This window comes from Melitaea cinxia, chromosome 4 (genome assembly GCF_905220565.1).
Source record: "Melitaea cinxia chromosome 4, ilMelCinx1.1, whole genome shotgun sequence".
In the NCBI taxonomy this organism is placed as follows: domain Eukaryota; kingdom Metazoa; phylum Arthropoda; class Insecta; order Lepidoptera; family Nymphalidae; genus Melitaea; species Melitaea cinxia.
The window spans coordinates 12,262,465-12,280,575 of NC_059397.1; the positions used below are offsets into that span (position 1 = coordinate 12,262,465).

General features: G+C 42.1%; 1 protein-coding gene across 1 annotated transcript in view; it reads right to left on the bottom strand.

The window, feature by feature from the left end:
* Positions 1 to 18,111, bottom strand: part of LOC123670400 (cytoplasmic dynein 2 heavy chain 1) — an 86,280-nt gene that overhangs the window by 15,523 nt on the left and 52,646 nt on the right. The window contains exons 42-57 of the mRNA XM_045603898.1: positions 17,253 to 17,354; positions 16,065 to 16,204; positions 14,968 to 15,088; positions 14,777 to 14,890; positions 14,418 to 14,625; positions 13,539 to 13,624; positions 12,258 to 12,447; positions 11,620 to 11,785; positions 11,118 to 11,316; positions 10,606 to 10,820; positions 10,441 to 10,537; positions 9,555 to 9,691; positions 8,698 to 8,907; positions 6,328 to 6,541; positions 5,663 to 5,763; positions 5,385 to 5,541 (exon numbers count right to left, since the gene is read on the bottom strand). Of these exons, the coding sequence (XP_045459854.1) occupies positions 5,385 to 5,541; positions 5,663 to 5,763; positions 6,328 to 6,541; positions 8,698 to 8,907; positions 9,555 to 9,691; positions 10,441 to 10,537; positions 10,606 to 10,820; positions 11,118 to 11,316; positions 11,620 to 11,785; positions 12,258 to 12,447; positions 13,539 to 13,624; positions 14,418 to 14,625; positions 14,777 to 14,890; positions 14,968 to 15,088; positions 16,065 to 16,204; positions 17,253 to 17,354 (2,457 nt within the window). The remainder of the gene's footprint in view (positions 1 to 5,384; positions 5,542 to 5,662; positions 5,764 to 6,327; positions 6,542 to 8,697; positions 8,908 to 9,554; positions 9,692 to 10,440; positions 10,538 to 10,605; positions 10,821 to 11,117; positions 11,317 to 11,619; positions 11,786 to 12,257; positions 12,448 to 13,538; positions 13,625 to 14,417; positions 14,626 to 14,776; positions 14,891 to 14,967; positions 15,089 to 16,064; positions 16,205 to 17,252; positions 17,355 to 18,111) is intronic.

The window sequence follows — 18,111 nt, forward strand, 5'->3', positions numbered from 1 at the left end:
TGTCGTCAGTCGTTCAGCTGCAAAAAATGTGGGAGAAGACATCACACGATGCTACACTTTGAGAGAGAGAACCAGGAGCCAGCCAGTAACCTGGAACAGGCAGCCGCAGTGTCGTCGAGTGAACCACAACAGGAGAGGGCGAATACGTCGCGAGGTGACACACACATAACTACTGCATTTTCTAGAGGAGAGCTACAACCCGACTGCGTGCTACTTGCGACGGCGAAGGTTAAGGTATTCCATTCTAATGGTTTTAAATACATAATTCGCGCTTTACTTGATCAAGGGTCACAAGCATCTTTTGTGTCTGAGTCAACTGTGCAGTTATTGGGTCTTGTACGTAAACCGGTAAGTGGCTGGGTGTCAGGACTGGGGAATGGTCGTATGAAGATAAAAAACACGGTTACACTTCGCTTGGAATCACGTCATAATACAGCTAGTTACATCCTAGTTAATGCTTATGTGTTGCATTCATTAACGTCACTGCTTCCTTCTACCAACGTGAGTCTAGTTTCTAAATGGTTAGAAATTGATAAGCTTCCTTTAGCGGATCCTACATACTCGACGCCAGGTAAGATTGATATTCTGTTAGGTGCAGAGGTTTATAGCGAAATATTACTCGATGGCGTTATGAAGCATCCTGATTGTAATTTAATAGCACAAAACACAGTGTTTGGATGGATTTTGTCAGGAAGAATGTCAAAGGGAGATCGAGCGTTGGCAAAAGATAATCTCATTAGCATGCACATACATATGAAAGAGGATGAGTTACTTAAAAGGTTTTGGGAAATGGAAAATGAGCCTAATTTAATAAAGAAAGAGATGACTAATAGCGAGAAAGTATGTGAAGATTTGTTTGATTCAACTACAGTGAGAGATGACGAAGGGAGATTTATAGTGAGATTGCCTTTTGCAACGGACGATCCTAAGTGTCGATATGGTAATACAGAAGTGAGAGCAGTGAATAGGTTAGAAAGGTTAGAGAGAAAGTTATCGAAAGATTTAAAATTGAGAGAAGAATATAATAAGGTTATGAGTGAGTACTTGAGTATGAATCACATGAGAATGGTTTCTGAGAGTGAGTTTCAGAAATCAAAGGCTGTCTATCTTCCTCACCACGCTGTGGTGAGAGAAGATAAAGACACTACCAAGGTGAGAGTCGTCTTTGACGCTTCAAGCAAAGGTGACAACGGTGTATCACTAAATGACGAGCTTCTTGTTGGGCCAAGGTTACAACAAGATTTAAGGCACATCTTGATGAGATGGCGTCATCATAAAATCTGTATCGTAGCCGATATTGTCAAAATGTATCGAATGGTGAGAGTGGCGGACAAGGACACAGATTTTCAGAGAATCGTCTGGAGATTCGACCCGTCCGAGCCTATACAACGTTACAAATTGTTACGTTTAACGTTCGGTACAGCATGCGCGCCATATCTAGCGGTCAAGGTTTTGCACAGACTTGCTGAGTTAGAACAGAAAAGATATCCATTAGCTTCGGCAATAACAAAACAGGGCTACTATATGGATGATTTGATGACTGGTTCTGATACGGTTAGTGAGGCAATCAAAATTTATGAGGAGATGAATGAGTTAATGAGGAGTGGAGGTTTTGAGTTACAGAAATGGAACAGTAATAATGAAAGGTTTTTAGAACAGATTGGAAAAATTGAGACAAGTGAAAGGCAAATTATTAAATTAAATGATTTAATCAAGGTGTTAGGATTGAGTTGGAATAGGAAGAATGATAATTTTGAATACGTAGTAGACTTACCTGAACCTAAGGATTCAGTCACTAAAAGACAAGTATTATCGGAAGTAGCGAGATTGTATGACCCATTAGGTTGGATTGCTCCAGTGGTAGTTAATGCTAAGATTTTAATTCAGAAACTGTGGAAGTCTGGTTTGGAGTGGGATGAAAGTTTGACGGACGAATTACATGATGAATGGCTAAAATACAGACAAGAGTTAGTGGATTTGAAGAATCTCAAAATACCTAGATGGTTAAATTTTACACAAGAGTGCAAGAGAGAGTTACATGTATTTTCAGATTCTTCAAAAACAGCCTTTGCGGCAGCAGTTTACATACGAGTGATTGATAGATCAAATAGAGTGTACGTACATTTACTGGCCGCGAAGACACGAGTTGCCCCGATCGTCAAAGAAATTTCAATACCCCGACTTGAATTGTGTGGTGCCACTTTAGCAGCCAAGCTTATATGTGAAGTATCACAAGTTTTAGATATTCCTAAGAAACATCTCTATGGATGGACCGATTCCACCATAGTTTTAGCGTGGCTCCAAGGAGGATCAAGTCGATGGGCTACATTTGTTGGTAACAGAGTGTCCACTATATTGAATATAATGGATTACCAGCAGTGGAGTCATGTTTCTTCCGAGACAAACCCCGCGGATTGTGCTTCGCGTGGTCTGCAACCCAAAGAGTTGAGAGAGCATACGTTGTGGTGGAGAGGGCCGCAATGGTTATCAGAAGCTACTGTAAAAACAGAGAGCATACAAGTCGACACACATGAAGAGGAACGAATCAAGTCTTTAACCGTTTTATCTAACATTGAGGAAAATTTTATTTGGTCTAAATATTCATCTTTGAATAAACTATTAAAAATTGTTTCCTATTGTAGACGAGTTTTAAATTATAAATTAAAGAAAGATAATAGACCTAAATTACCTAAATATATCACATCAAGTGAAATGAACGAAACCTTATTAGGATGCATTAAACAAGTTCAGGAGCGCGAATTTTTATTTGAGATAAAACTGTTAAAGACTGAAGGATGTGTGCCTAAAAAGAGTAAATTACGATCTCTTTGTCCCTTTTTGGACCAAAAAGGGATATTAAGAGTAAGTGGACGCATAGCACAATCGGACGCGTGCTATGACATGAAGCACCCGATAATTATGCCTGGTAAACATCATTTTACCAAGGTTTTAATTGCAGATGCTCATGCCAAAACATTGCACGGTGGCCCACAGGCTATGTTAAACTTAATAAGAACCAAGTACTGGATCTTACGTGCTAAGGAACGTGTTAAAAAATATTTTAGAGAATGCACTATTTGTCTGAGATACTCAACAAAGAAGACTACTCCTATAATGGGCCTGCTTCCAGAGGCACGGTTGAAACCCAGTAAGCCATTCAAATCTTCTGGTGTTGATTACTGTGGTCCTGTCTTACTAAGATTTTCACCAGGCCGAGGAGCTAAGTCTTATAAAGGTTACATTTGCATATTCGTGTGTATGGTTACACGAGCAGTCCATTTAGAAGCAGTAACTGATATGACTGCCAAGGGTTTTATTGCTGCGTTTAGGAGATTTATTGCTCGTAGAGGCCATTGTCAGGATATATACAGTGACAATGGCACTAATTTTGTTGGCGCCGATAAGCAAATGCTAGAAATGTTTAATAGTGCCAAATCTTCTCTTCCTGGAGAAATAGCAGAGCTACTTTCTCTAGAAAGAACCAACTGGCATTATATTCCTCCCCACTCGCCTAACTTTGGCGGGCTATGGGAATCCTCGGTGCGTGGCACCAAAACCCATTTGAAAAAGGTAGTAGGGAATAGTACACTTACTTACGAAGAAATGTCGACTGTCCTGGCGCAGGTGGAGGCGTGTTTAAACTCGAGACCGATTTCTTTGTTAAGCGATGACCCAAATGATCCTTTACCCTTGACACCAGGCCACTTCTTGGTAGGCGAACCTCTGCTAAATATTGCAGATGAGGATTACACTAATTCTAATGTTGTTGGTTTGGATAGATGGCGCTTAACGCAAAAAATTGTAACAGATTTCTGGAATAGGTGGTATAAGGAATATCTAGTTAACTTAAATCAGAGGTATAAGTGGAACACTAAGCGTGATGAACCAGAAATAGGCGATATTGTTGTTTTGAAGGAAGACAATGTACCACCAGCTAAATGGTTACTTGGTAAGATTGTTAAAAAGTATCCTGGACCCGATAATGTAACCCGTGTCGTATCCGTAAGATGTAAAACAGGAGAATATAGGCGTCCAGTGAGTAAAATTTGTATTTTAACAAAATGAAATATATCTATTTATATAAATAAAAATGAATGTTGTTAATGGCATTATTCGAGAATGGTGCAACTAATTTGGATATTTTTTTTGTATTTATATTGTATTTTTGTTAGACAAAAAAAAAAAAAAAAATATATATATATATATATATTTATATTATCTTGTACTATGATGAATTTTCCCAAACCTACTCTTTACCTGTGTTGTTAAGTGCAGTGGAGCTATGCTCCTGTATTGCTATATCTAGTTATATTCTAATAATGTATCTGTAAAACCGGTTTGTTGTCGATATAACTAATTTCAATGCGTTGTCGACTGAAACGAACGCGTTTTGCGTTGATTTAATGTATTAAGTATTTATTTACTGCAATTAACAAGGATACTTGGGCAGGCTGTTATTCGATTACTTAAATTGTTTTTTATTAGGAATTTCTTAAGAGTTTGTATTTACAGTTAACACTTATTATGTTTTAAATTTGCGTTTATATTTACACTTAGGTATGTTTTAAGTTTACGCATAAGTATTTTTGATTTTATTTCGTAAGAGTTTTTGTTTACAGTAAATACTTATTACCTGTGTTTGAGTTTACGTTTGTGTTTGCACTTGTTATGTATTAGTTCATGCATAAGTATTTCTCATTTTTGTTAGAATATTAGAGTTGGATTGTTTTGTTAATATGTAGTTTAAAGAACTATGTTCTTTGGCGGGCGGAATGTCCAAACAGATTAAAATTTTGTGTTGTATACCTATAGACATGTTTATAGAGAAACTATCTATACGTGCATTTGTACAGTCCACTATGATGAATGATGGTCAAATCAGTCGCAAATAAACTTGCATTCAAACTACACGTCGTTTTCTTAAAACCAATCGCCGCAAGCAAATATCAACCTTATTCAAATGAACAGACTGTATTTTGTTTGTTCCGTTGTCTCACGAAAACATGATAGGCTTTGTTTACGTTTGGTATCTCTTCTCGTTGAACAGACTTTAAGCGGAATATGAGATCACGTGAAGTCATACTTAAAATTGCATTATGCAGCTCAGAAACGGTTCCGGTTGGCGGTCAGATCAGTTTGTTTAAAAGACAAAATAGACTGGAAAGACGACGCAGCGTTTTACTTCATAAACGGATTTTACAAAAAGAAAAAACGCGCGAACAAATATTACATCTTTATTTTAGAACACAAGAGCAATATACGCATTTTGAAATAATATAAGTCAATAAATAGCATACGCGATAAGCGTATAAAGCGAATAATTTTAAAAACCCATTTGTAAAAAATAAATTAACAATTTTATACACATTAGAGAAGTCGCGTACCTGGTCGATGAAAATGGCATTCTTAAACGCCGAATTATCTGATGGAAGGCCATCCGCTTCCCACTTTAATTGCTTCTCTGGTGTAGACAGAAAATTTATGATAGAAAATGAAGTATCTTCGAAGTTTATCAACGAGCACCATTTTGTCAAGTAGTCCCTGTAAAAAAGATACGATAAACAAATATGTACAATTATACGATCAATATTAAAAAAAATTTGTTAAGTAAACGTATGAATGAAAGTGACTTGACAATAAATACGGTAATGGTAATAATAACCTGGCTTGTAGTTCGGATAAATCAGGAAGAAATGTAAGGTAACCAGCCGCTAATAGTGAACGTTGATTCAGCTCCAGTATTTCTTGAGAAATGTTTTGTAACTGTAATAAATTTTGATGTAAGAAGACGTTTTTACTGTAAATGATACTGTGATGATATTTCACCATTGGTAAATAATTATTTAATCATTTTTTTGTCCAGGTTGTTCATGTTCCAATATATGTATACGTCGATTTCACTCGAATAGTTACGCATTAAAGAGCTAGTCTATTAGTCAAGTGGTAAAAATAATTTACTTCTTAGTTATGGGTTTTTAAAAAAGGTCCGCATTATATAACCTAAAACGATTAAGAAGGGTATTCAGTAAAAAACTATACAGCAACAATAGGCAATAATTTATCATCAGCCTATTACAGTCCACTGCTGGACGTAAGATTACCTAAGAGTTCAAAAACGGACGCCGCACATACAATTAATCTTTGAGCGTTACTCGAACAAACCGCGTTTCTCACAAACAACACAACGATATTCGTCTATATTTATACCGGAACACTACTGCCCGGTACACATGAAAATTATCAGAAAGTTACTTAACAGGTTGAGAAATCGTAAAAAAGTATTAAGTCCAAATAAATAATGAGCTGAATTGCTTGGAAGGGCCTCACATCGGCCTCCCAAGAGGCGTCCTCGTGCGCGAGGCGGCCGAGCAGCGCGCGGGCGGCGGCCAGCGCGCGCGCGGCGGCGGCCAGGCGCAGCTCCAGCGCCGCCGCGTCGCGCGAGTGCCGGCCCAGCTGCGCCTGCAGCGCCGCCACGCGCTCGCCCACGCTGGCCAGCCCGCCCTGCAGCGCCTCCGCCTCGGCCTCCGCGCGCCGCAGGTTGCTGACACACGCGCGCCGTTAGTGCCATGGCAGTGCGGGCAGAATACTAGCAGGGACTGCTATCAAAGGGTTATAAAAGGTATCGGTAGGCTCCGTCTCCTTCCCTAAAAATATATCCGAGGCCTAGGCAAAAAAGACTGCTGATAGTGTAGTCTCATGTAGTATCTGGTATCATCATCATCATCATTACAGCCTATACAGTCCACTGCTGGACATAGGCCTCCACAAGTTTACGCCAAAAATAAACTCGTATGTTTTGCCCATAGTCACCACGCTGGGCAAGCGGGTTGGTGACCGCAGGGCCGGCTTTGTCGCATCGAAGACGCTGCTGCCCGTCTTCAGCCTGTGTATTTCAAAGCCAGCAGTTGGATGGTTATCCCGCCATCGGTCGGCTTTTTAAATTCCAAGGTGGTAACGGAACTGTGTTATCCCTTAGTCGCCTCATACGACACCCACGGGAAGAGAGGGTATCTGGTATACGGACATGGATTAATTTTTCAGTTTCTTTTTATTAACTCCTGGCGCAAAATAAGTGGTGTTGTAAATTTGACGCTGTCTGTAAGTGGCATTGTAGATCTCGAGCGGATGGACCGATTTCGATGCGGTTTTTTTACGTGGAAGTGAGTTGTCTTGCGGCTGTAGATGTAGCAATATTTAGTAAAAATCAATTTAACAGTTTGAAGAATATCAATAATAACTTTTCAATTTTTAGGTATGGGAGCATGTACGAAGCAAGTCGTACATTAACCGATTTGCGGATCAGCGAATTTATTAAATAAATTGGTTATTAAATATAATAATTATTAAGTACGTTTAGATCTATCAAGGCAATCGCGCGTGCTCGCACACTGGGTCATTTGATCATAATCAAGAGATCAATAAATTAATTTATTTTAATTAATTGTGATTCGGGTTTATTTCCTATTAGCAAGTAAAAAGTGTGTAGAGTCAATCAAGGACGCTACGATATCAGTGTTTTTTTTTTAAATAGCATAGGGTATTTTCGATATAAAATTGAGCTATTTTTTAATTTCATGAGGGGTATTTTAACTTAATTCAAATATATTTCAGAAATCACCCTTTTTTATTTTTTATTTATAAAGCCATACACCTATAGAAGGTTAAGTCGGCTCGAAAATCACCTTCGAACTCGTTAAAAGTTAAGTTACCACCGATTCGGAATGTTGGCGAGAAACTTCGCAGTTAATCTTTAAAAAAATATGTTTTTAGTATAAAGTTAGTAAAATCCTGCACGAAACGTGGGGTCGGTCGGTGGTTTGGGTTTCCGTATAAAATGTAACCGCAACGTGCGCGTGCCGTGGGAGCCTCACCTGAGCAGCAGCCGCTGCTGCTCCTGCAGCGGCCGCACGCGCGCCAGAGCCAGCGCGTAGTCCAGGTTGGCGCGCACCCAGGCGGAACCGCAACGTGCGCGTGCAGTGGGAGCCTCACCTGAGCAGCAGCCGCTGCTGCTCCTGCAGCGGCCGCACGCGCGCCAGAGCCAGCGCGTAGTCCAGGTTGGCGCGCACCCAGGCGGAACCGCAACGTGCGCGTGCAGTGGGAGCCTCACCTGAGCAGCAGCCGCTGCTGCTCCTGCAGCGGCCGCACGCGCGCCAGAGCCAGCGCGTAGTCCAGGTTGGCGCGCACCCAGGCGGAACCGCAACGTGCGCGTGCAGTGGGAGCCTCACCTGAGCAGCAGCCGCTGCTGCTCCTGCAGCGGCCGCACGCGCGCCAGAGCCAGCGCGTAGTCCAGGTTGGCGCGCACCCAGGCGGAACCGCAACGTGCGCGTGCAGTGGGAGCCTCACCTGAGCAGCAGCCGCTGCTGCTCCTGCAGCGGCCGCACGCGCGCCAGAGCCAGCGCGTAGTCCAGGTTGGCGCGCACCCAGGCGGAACCGCAACGTGCGCGTGCAGTGGGAGCCTCACCTGAGCAGCAGCCGCTGCTGCTCCTGCAGCGGCCGCACGCGCGCCAGAGCCAGCGCGTAGTCCAGGTTGGCGCGCACCCAGGCGGAACCGCAACGTGCGCGTGCAGTGGGAGCCTCACCTGAGCAGCAGCCGCTGCTGCTCCTGCAGCGGCCGCACGCGCGCCAGAGCCAGCGCGTAGTCCAGGTTGGCGCGCACCCAGGCGGAACCGCAACGTGCGCGTGCAGTGGGAGCCTCACCTGAGCAGCAGCCGCTGCTGCTCCTGCAGCGGCCGCACGCGCGCCAGAGCCAGCGCGTAGTCCAGGTTGGCGCGCACCCAGGCGGCCAGCGGCGCGCACGCGGCGCTGGCGCGGCGCGCGGCGGCCGGCTCGAACGACGCGCCGCGCCGCTGCAGCAGCCGCTGGACCGACTGCAGCGCCTCCGCACTTATCTGGCTCGCATCCAGGCAGCTGTGGGTGTTCGCAGAGACTTTTATGAATCTTGTTTTTTTTTTTACACAAACAATCTTAGGGCCCACCTGATGGTGAGCGGTTACCCTATAGACGCCTATAAAAGTAGAAGCATCGAGCGCGTCGCCGACCTATCCCCGACCCTCCCTAGGAGCTCTGGCCATCTTACACCTTATATAAAATTGCATGAAAACAGTATTATTTAGTTGTGATCTTCTGTAAGGTTGAGGTGCTTCCCCAGTCGAGCTGTTTCAGATTATGTGCAGGATATGCCCGACTCCTACTGTGCTCGACCTCAATGATGCGCGAACTATGGATACGACTACATTTGGACACAGTGTTCACACTCGTAGCTATTGACATGGTAAACACATGTGAGAAAGTTTTTCTTTTTTCTATTTTGCTCCTTATTTGCGGTAAAATTGATGCTGCGAGTATTTATGGGCAGCAGTGGTAACTTAACGTATAGTGGAATACGCATTTGCTTGCCCTACCATATAGATATAAAAACAAACATGTACACTAGAACGTACAGATAGTAATTGACTTTAGGATTGCGGTACTCACTGTAGCCTTCATTTAATATTCTACCAGAAAGGGTGTCATTATAAATATAGAAAATCAAAAATAAAGAAAAACTGAGTTACCGAATGTCCTCCTTGACGCCTCGCTTGGAAAGAAAGTTCTTCATGGAGTGCCAGGAGGTGTCCGCGATGCCCATGAGCCGCAGCACGCCCTCCAGTACGTCGCGCACTACATCGGGCGGCGCGCGTAGCGACCGTACCTGCCATAGACATAATTTTTTACCACACATTCAACGGCCCTCACTACGATTAACTCCTGTGTCGAGAAACATACAATAATACACAAGTACAAACGCTCAGGTGACGGCAAACATCTGTACGGCCAATACAAATGTATGCCATGTGGGGGGGATCGATACCGCAACTGCTAGCGGAACAACAATAAACCGGTGCTGTAGTCGCTTCGCCAACGCTTCATTCTGTAATATACCACTACTGGGCATAGGCCTTTTTCCCCCTGTAGGAGAAGCATCAGAGCTTAATCCACCACGCTGCTCCAATGCGGGTTGGCGGATATATTCCCTACTATGAGTAACGATCGCTATCAGGTGTACATGATAACAACCGGGACCGGCGGCTTAACGTGCTCTGCGAGGCACGGTGGGGAGACCCACAAGGACTACATAAGCACCCATACCTCGGCAAACATCTGTATGGCAAATACAAATGTTTATCATGTGCGGAGATCGAACCCGCAACCGCCATAGCAACAGTCGCAAACCAGTGCTGTGACCGTTGCGCCAACGCGGCGTCCTAATTATCATGCTGATATTAGTTCATTTACAGTTAAAACATTCTATAAAATTCGATTTTTGTACACACTGAACTCGCCTATTAAGAAAACATTTTTATTGATAAGGTATTGATAAGCTAAGGTAATAGGCCACAATAAAAGTAAATTTGTCTAAGCAAGAACAAATTTGGACATAAGAATGTGCGCGCTACTCACTTCGCTCAGGGATTCAGGCTTTATGTCGCCGACCGCAGCCCGAGCAGCCGCTATGACGGGCTCGACCGAAGCTAACTCTTCTTCGATTTCCTTCTTTCTGCAACAAAAAAGAAAATTAGACTAATTTTTGGAGGTTAATATTTTTCTACGTTGACGATATCTTACCGAATCTGCAGCTTTTCGTTTTCCATTTCAATGTTCTTCTTCAATTGATGCATTTCTTCTTTCTTGTCAGTGTTGGCGCGGACGGTAGCTCCTATCTGATCCAGAGCTTGGTTGGCTTTCGCCTGTTTTTCGGATAGTTCGATTTCCTGTTCTGCTGCCTCTGTCTGTAGCCTCGCTACTTCGCTACGAGCGCGACGTAATGCTTCTACTCCAGCCTAATTGTTTAGCAAGAGATTTTGAAGAACTATTTCTTTAATGTGTTTGTTTATTTAAATCAGCGGATATCAGAATTCATTATTCTGGCTTTAAAAGTTATTTTTGTACGAAAAAGTTTAGTTATTGCGTGAAGGTATCTCTGTCTGTGGGGTAAGCAATAAAACACATAAAACAATGCTAATCTTACTGAATATGACATGTTTAAAAATTCAGAATTAGAAATTTATATTCAAAATATAATTGGGTATAATTTTATTTTGAAATGAGAATCTATAGTCATTGAAAATACTACTTACAGTTAAGGTATTGCTCCGTTGTAACAAAGTCTGTTTCTTAGTGCTGAATATTTTGTAAAACGTTTTTATGAAATGTGTGTACCGAGACGGCGTGCGAACTCGATCGTTATCCAAACTCTTGTATATATCTACGAATCCTTGCACTGGAATGTGTTTAAAGTCTTCCTCGGACATTTGTAGACAATTCTCTTTTGCGAGTCTAAAATAATATTAAACTGTAATAATATTTATCGAATTCATTATTTAAAAAATCCAGCTATTATCAGGTGCAATAAAATAAGTCACAAAATATTGCGATGAAAAACAACTACACATTTGCATAAATATAGATTTAATTCTTATAGATTTCTAATGCTTTTTAATTTAAGTTCATAATATATAACACTAATATCATATACTATATACTAATGGGTGAAGTGCATTAATATACTCTACCTGTGAGCGGTTGTAGGTGCAGTGAGTGTGCGTGCATGTGAGCTCACAGTGATACAGGGGACTGTACCTCTGAGCGATAAGCGTTGGTGTCTCTGCCAGCGTCGTATCCGACCAGTGCGTACACCAGCATAGAAGGCTTGCGTTGTAGAGCAGCGGGTACGAATCTAACAACTCAGCTAAGTTGTCCTGCTCTGCGTCCAAGCAAATCACTATACCTAGATTTTGTTTCATATCTGAAATAGTTTTAAAAAATCTTGTTAGGGAATGTTTCACTGGTTGTTGATAAAGTTATCTGACGTATATAAAGGGTATCGAAAAGAAAGTAAGTAGAAGTTTATTTTATGTTTCACCATAAAACTGCATTTTATCTGTTAGATACATACAATATTTATTCGTACCCTGAGAGTTTTTGAAAATTGTTGTTTTTAATTTTAACATTTAGAGGTCAAACAACAATAACATAGAATCAAATCATAGAGTCAAATAACATAGAATTTTGTTTTACAATTTTGTAGCTCACAAATCAATCAACGGATTATTTGCGCCACAATGACTTAGGAAACTGAATGATCTACCAAAAATGTCTTTTATGATTGTTAAAGTTAAATTTGTGCGATAATTGTATTTTTACTTTAATTTCAGGCGAACTAATGAAAGGTGGCATCAAATTAAAAAATATGTATACATAGGTAGCGAAGAAATTACTAGTGAACGTGCGCTGCGTCTGCTGCGCGGACGCCGGCGCCGGCGCCAGGGCGGGCGCCAGGGCGGGCGGCAGCGCGAGCGGCGAGCGCGCGCCCAGCGCGGCCTCCACGCTCGCCAGCGCGCCCGCCGTCGCCGCCGCCTCGCCCAGCACGGCCAGTGTGCGCGTGCCCTCGCTGGCGCTCGTCAGCGCCTGCCGTACCACGCGCATTGCATATACTGATGTTAAACACCTTCCAAATTTTGTCATTGTAGGTGAAGCCGAATATATCAAATTTAGGATGAATTTAACATTTTTCACTATACACGTGGCTATAGCATACTTATGGACTTTTGAGTTGCAATTCCAAATTTGAGATAATTTTTGTTGTGATATAAACTTGCCAGACGGCTACTATAATTAGACCACATCGTTAATACTTAAGGGAATCATACGATAAGTATGTGATAATGTTATAAATAACAACAATACAGTCCGAAGAGAGTATGCGACCTTATTCGAAAGAAACACATAAACAATAGTACGCTGTGGAAGGCGGCGTGGAAGGTGTCGGCGCGCTCCAGCGGCAGCAGGCGCGCGGGCGCCAGCAGCCGCGCCGCCGCGCGCCGCCCCGCGCCCGCGCGCGCCACGCACGCCGCCGCGCCGCCGTTCATCTGCGGGCGGCCTCGCTTGTACCACACCGCGGCAGACGTCCGTATGGCCAATACAAATGTGTGCCGTGTGCGGGGATCGAACCCGCTAACGCCAGCGCAACGGCCACGAGTCAGCGCTGTGGCCGATACGCTGACTTGTGGCCGTTGCTAACGTGTCGCCGAAAAAAAAGGGACGGATGAATTGTAATAAAAATAATGATTATATTATTATAATATATTTAACTGAGGTAGGGCACAGCAGGAATTTCCTGCTCAAAATATGGAATAGCCCGACTGGGGTAGTACCTCGACCTTACAGAAGATCGCAGCAAAATAATACTGTTTTCAAGCAGTATTGTGTTCCTGTTGGTGAGTAAGGTGACCAGAGCTCCTGGGGGGATTAGGGATTGGGTCGGCAACGCGCTTGCGATGCTTCTGGTGTTGCAGGTGTCTATAAGCTACGGTAATCGCTTACCATCAGGTGAGCCGTACGCTTGTTTGCCGATCTAGTGACAAAAAAAAAGATTATATGTCAAGAGATGATAATTAATTAATGAAGACAACATACAAATGTATATAATCAAGAAAGAGTAAAAAATACAAAAACACAGCGTTAGAATCTCATCAACATCTACTTAACATACAGCTTACCGCCAGTGCAATCACTGGACATAATACTGATAATTCCTTGCACACTTCAATACCGGTTTCGCCGAAACAGTTCTCATCGTCAGTTACTGAAAACAAAATATTGATAATAATAAATAACTTTAACATAACATATAAAAATTACATAACAATAAAGCTAGTAATAAGTAAATAAAGTATTGATATACATACGCCAACAGCAGTAGCAGCTGTTACACTGGCGGTCCTGGGTTTGATTTCCGCTCACGACAGTATCGACCATATAGATGTTAGTCGTGGTCTGGGCGTTGTGTTTGTGTATTGTGTGTGTTTCCGGACCCCCGACACAGGAAAAAATCCTACTGGGGGATCCGTTGAGTGCGAAGCGTTTATTTATTTTATTAATATAGTCGTTTTTAATACCATTCAACCTGTGATATCCCACTGCTAAGCATAGGCCTCTTTCTCCATGTAGGTAATGATTTAAGTTTAATCATTCTCCTACATCCTGCTCCACTGAGGGTTGGCGGGTATATTCCATACTACTCGTATAAGTAACAATCGCTATCATGTGTCTGTAATAACAACCGGGACTTCGGTCGGTCCCGGTCGTCGGTCTTGTGATGCGGAGGTTAACCTGCTCTCCGAGGCACGGTGGACAGACAGACCCAAAAGGACAGACATCCAAACCGGAATAAAAATATTTGTACAAATACAAATATCCATCCTTAATGGGAATCAAACTCTCAAACCGTCGGTGTTAGGCGCCTACACGCACCACTACACCAGAACGGTTGTTATAAATTATAAGTATTAATAAATTAATAATTAACATTTCGTAGAATTTTTAAGATGGACGTAGAGTCTAAGAAAAAAAAAGTTAAGAAACGAAAAGAAACTTACGACATTGGTTTATTAGCTTCTGAGTATTTTCGTACCAATCTTTGTAATCGACTGGTTCCAAGTAAATGCCATCGCTGCGCAGTTTTGGTTTGAAGTAAACATCATCGCTAGTTTTGAAACTGTTTCGAGCCATTGCATTATACTGAGACTTCTCATCGTCCGTGACAAGCCTGTTCCTAAATATCATATTCGCTACTGCGTTCACAGCCTTGAACAAATGACATGAAATAAATAATTAAGAAATTAGGATTCATAATCGATTTTCTATTTATTAGGGATAGTTTATAATATACGGTCCCAGAAAAGGTATGGTTATACAATATTTACAAGTTTGAAGAAGTTTAAAAAAAGTGTATTACCATGACAACTTGTGAGAAGTCGCAAGGAGAAAACCATTTTATATTCTCACACCACTGTTTAAGATGCGACGGGTTCCATTTGTAATGCGGTAGAGACTTGAAGGTCTCTGTCACCTAGAAATATCATGTAATGTATGTAACAAAATTAGTTATAATATAAAACAATTTGGACACACAAGAATATTCCTCACCTCTTTGTACAGTGTTAACATATTATTAGACAAACTTGAAATATCTGCTTCGGTTATATTCTTAGTATTCTCTGCTAGATAACTTTTCAATAGTTCCAGCAATTCGTCGTCGTCAGCTTCACTACAACAAAAGTATTAACCTCATAAATCATCAATTCTAGAAAAAATACTAGGCATAAGAGACAATTAAAATTGGTGTTAGATGTGAAAGACAAATTAACATTTACTAGTTTAGAAACTTGACAAGTTACCTCAGATAGTTAATCTCAGATAGCGAGCAAAAGGTTACAGAACACGCGAGGAACAAAATTAGAGCAGTATTCTTAAATTCGAAACTTCATAAAAGATAAGAGACTTTCATTAAACAAGGGACGCGGTTTGCTGTCCCTTAAAACACCTGTTGTTGTGCGAAACACATCGTAATATTTTAAAAAATAGGGGAAGTACCCATACTTCGTGATCCACTTTTTACAAATTTTCCCCCACGCCACCTCTCGGTGACCAACCGTAGTGTAGCTCAGAAATATGGTTTCCAATTTTTTTTCCCAAACAGAAAGCTAAATAAAATTATTTCCATCTTGAAGTTTAAAAAAAGGCTAAACGATGCGTGTTATATTAAAATATAGTTCGAAAAAGCGTGATATTTTTTTAGACGATGTTGACTACACGACGAAAACTTAAGACCACCCCTCGTACTAGTGACCAAGTGTCGTATTTTTGATGACCGTCTCCCCCTCTGACCCGATCATGTAGTATAGGTACGTTCTCTTAGGTTCATCATCATCATCATTACAGCCTATGCCGCAGGGCTGGCTTTGTCGCACCGAAGACGCTATTGCCCGTCTTCGGCCTGTGTATTTCGAAGCCAGCGGTTCGATGGTTATCCCGCCACCGGTCGGTTTTTTAAGTTTCAAGGTGGTAGCGGAACTGTGTTATCCCTTAGTCGCCTCTTACGACACCCACGGGAAGAGAGGGGCTGGCTATATTCTTTAGTACCGTAGCCACTCAGTACGACAGTAGTCTCTTAGGTTACTCCTCTATAATTGAGTTTGAAGCTAATGAATATCTTTATTGAAGGTAGCAGGGGCGTCACGTACGGGAGCATCACGGGGTAGAGCGCGGCCGCGAGGCGGGGCGCGAGCGGCGCGCGGTCGGCCGTGCACAACACGCGCACGCGCGCCGCCGTCCACTGCGGGCCGGCCTCGCCGCGCGCCCACCAGCCGCCGCCGCGCACCAGCTGCGGGCAGTTGCGCACACGACTGCGGTTAGACGCGAGCCGTAATATCTATGTAGTTATCGGTACCGATATTTTTTAACCGACTTCCAAAAAAGGAGGAGGTTCTCAATTCGACTGTATTTTTTTTTTTTTTTTTTTTATGTATGTTACATCAGAACTTTTGATCGGGTAGACCGATTTCGACAAATTTTGTTTTAATCGAAAGGTGGTGTGTGCCAATTGGTCCCATTTAAATTTATTTGAGATCTAACAACTACTTTTCGAGTTATATCTAATAATGCGTTTTTACTTGGCGCTTTTTTCGTCGACCTACGTTGTATTATACCGCATAACTTTCTACTGGATGTACCGATTTTGATAATTCTTTTTTTGTTAGAAAGGAGATATTCCTAGTTTAGTACCATGATAAGGAAACCAGGATCTGATGATAGGATCCCAGAGAAATCGAGGGAAACTCTTGAAAATCCGCAATAACTTTTTACTTAGTGTACCGATTTTAATAATTTTTAATTTAATCGAAAGCTGATGTTTGTCATGTGGTCACATATAAATTTTATTGAGATCTGATAACTACTTTTTGAGTAATCTTTGAAAACGAAATGTTACTCGATTATTTTTTCGTCGATCTACGTTGTATTACTCGTCGATGTAATTGAAGTCGGTTTTTTTTTTTTCGTTTGCGAGCAAACACAATTATTTTACACCTGATGGTAAGCGGTCACCGTATCCTGACGCCTGCAACACTAGAAGCATCGCAAGCGCGTTCCCCAGCCTACCCCTGAACCTCCCCAGGAGCTCTGGCCACCTAATTCACCGCAGCAACACAACACTGCTCGAGAGCAGTATTATTTAGCTGTGTTCTTCTGTAAGCTCGAGGTCCTGCCCCTGTCTGGATATTTCCTGCCGTACCCTGCACACACTCAGGACTACACAGCTCAAGTTGAGATTTTAGTTGTAACCGACCGTTTCCTGGATGTTCTCGAACGGGCTTACGGACACGCGATCGGCTGTAGTGACCGCAACAGGGGATACAATGAGCGGGGCAAACCTGCAGCAGGAAGCAGTGCACGGGCGCGACGCCCCAGCGGTCGCGGCGCGCGCGGTGCAGCGCCCGCAGCAGCAGCGTGACGCCCGCGCCGCGCGCCGCCGACTGACAACAACGGCGCTAATATACGATTCGGCCTGGAGCGCCCCACTGCTGGCCGGGGGGCTCCGCATAGTAGAAATATTATAAAAAAAAAAAATCCAAAGTAAGGTTTCGAAACCGTAAAGTGATTTTATTTTGAATAATTATTCCACAGTATTTATCATATTAAATTACTAAACTGTGGAATAAGCGTCATATCTGTTTTTCTTAATTATTGTCATTAAGAGGAAAGGGTACCGGGTCTTTCTCCATACAAACGTAGTCGACTGTTTTCTCCCTGGATAATGACACTAGATCAAATATTTTTGTGACATAGAACTCTTTGCTGCCATGACCATGCCCCTATGTTTTGATTTTTTTCATATTCTTATTATAATAGGAATTAGGAGACTTCAAAAACTCGAAATATTGCATAATTTTTTGTACATTTTCAGACACTCATTAAAAAAAATATATGCATATTTTCAAAAAAATGAAAACATAGGGGCATAGCCGAAGTCTTCTTTTATTTTCTAAAAAAAATTTTTTTAAAAAATTGCCATGTTTTGAGGAGAAAACAGTCGACTACGAAACACTGTTTTGGTCAAAAATTATATACCTAAAACGGTCTGAGCTGCAGTTGTCCCTTTCTTGCTTTTTGGGGGATAGGTCTGGGGGAGGGAAGGGTCAAAGCAATACGTATATACGCCAGCGAAGTGATGCCTGATAGTCGACAATTATATAGATACACTAGTGATGTTATTTTTAGTCGATATTTTCT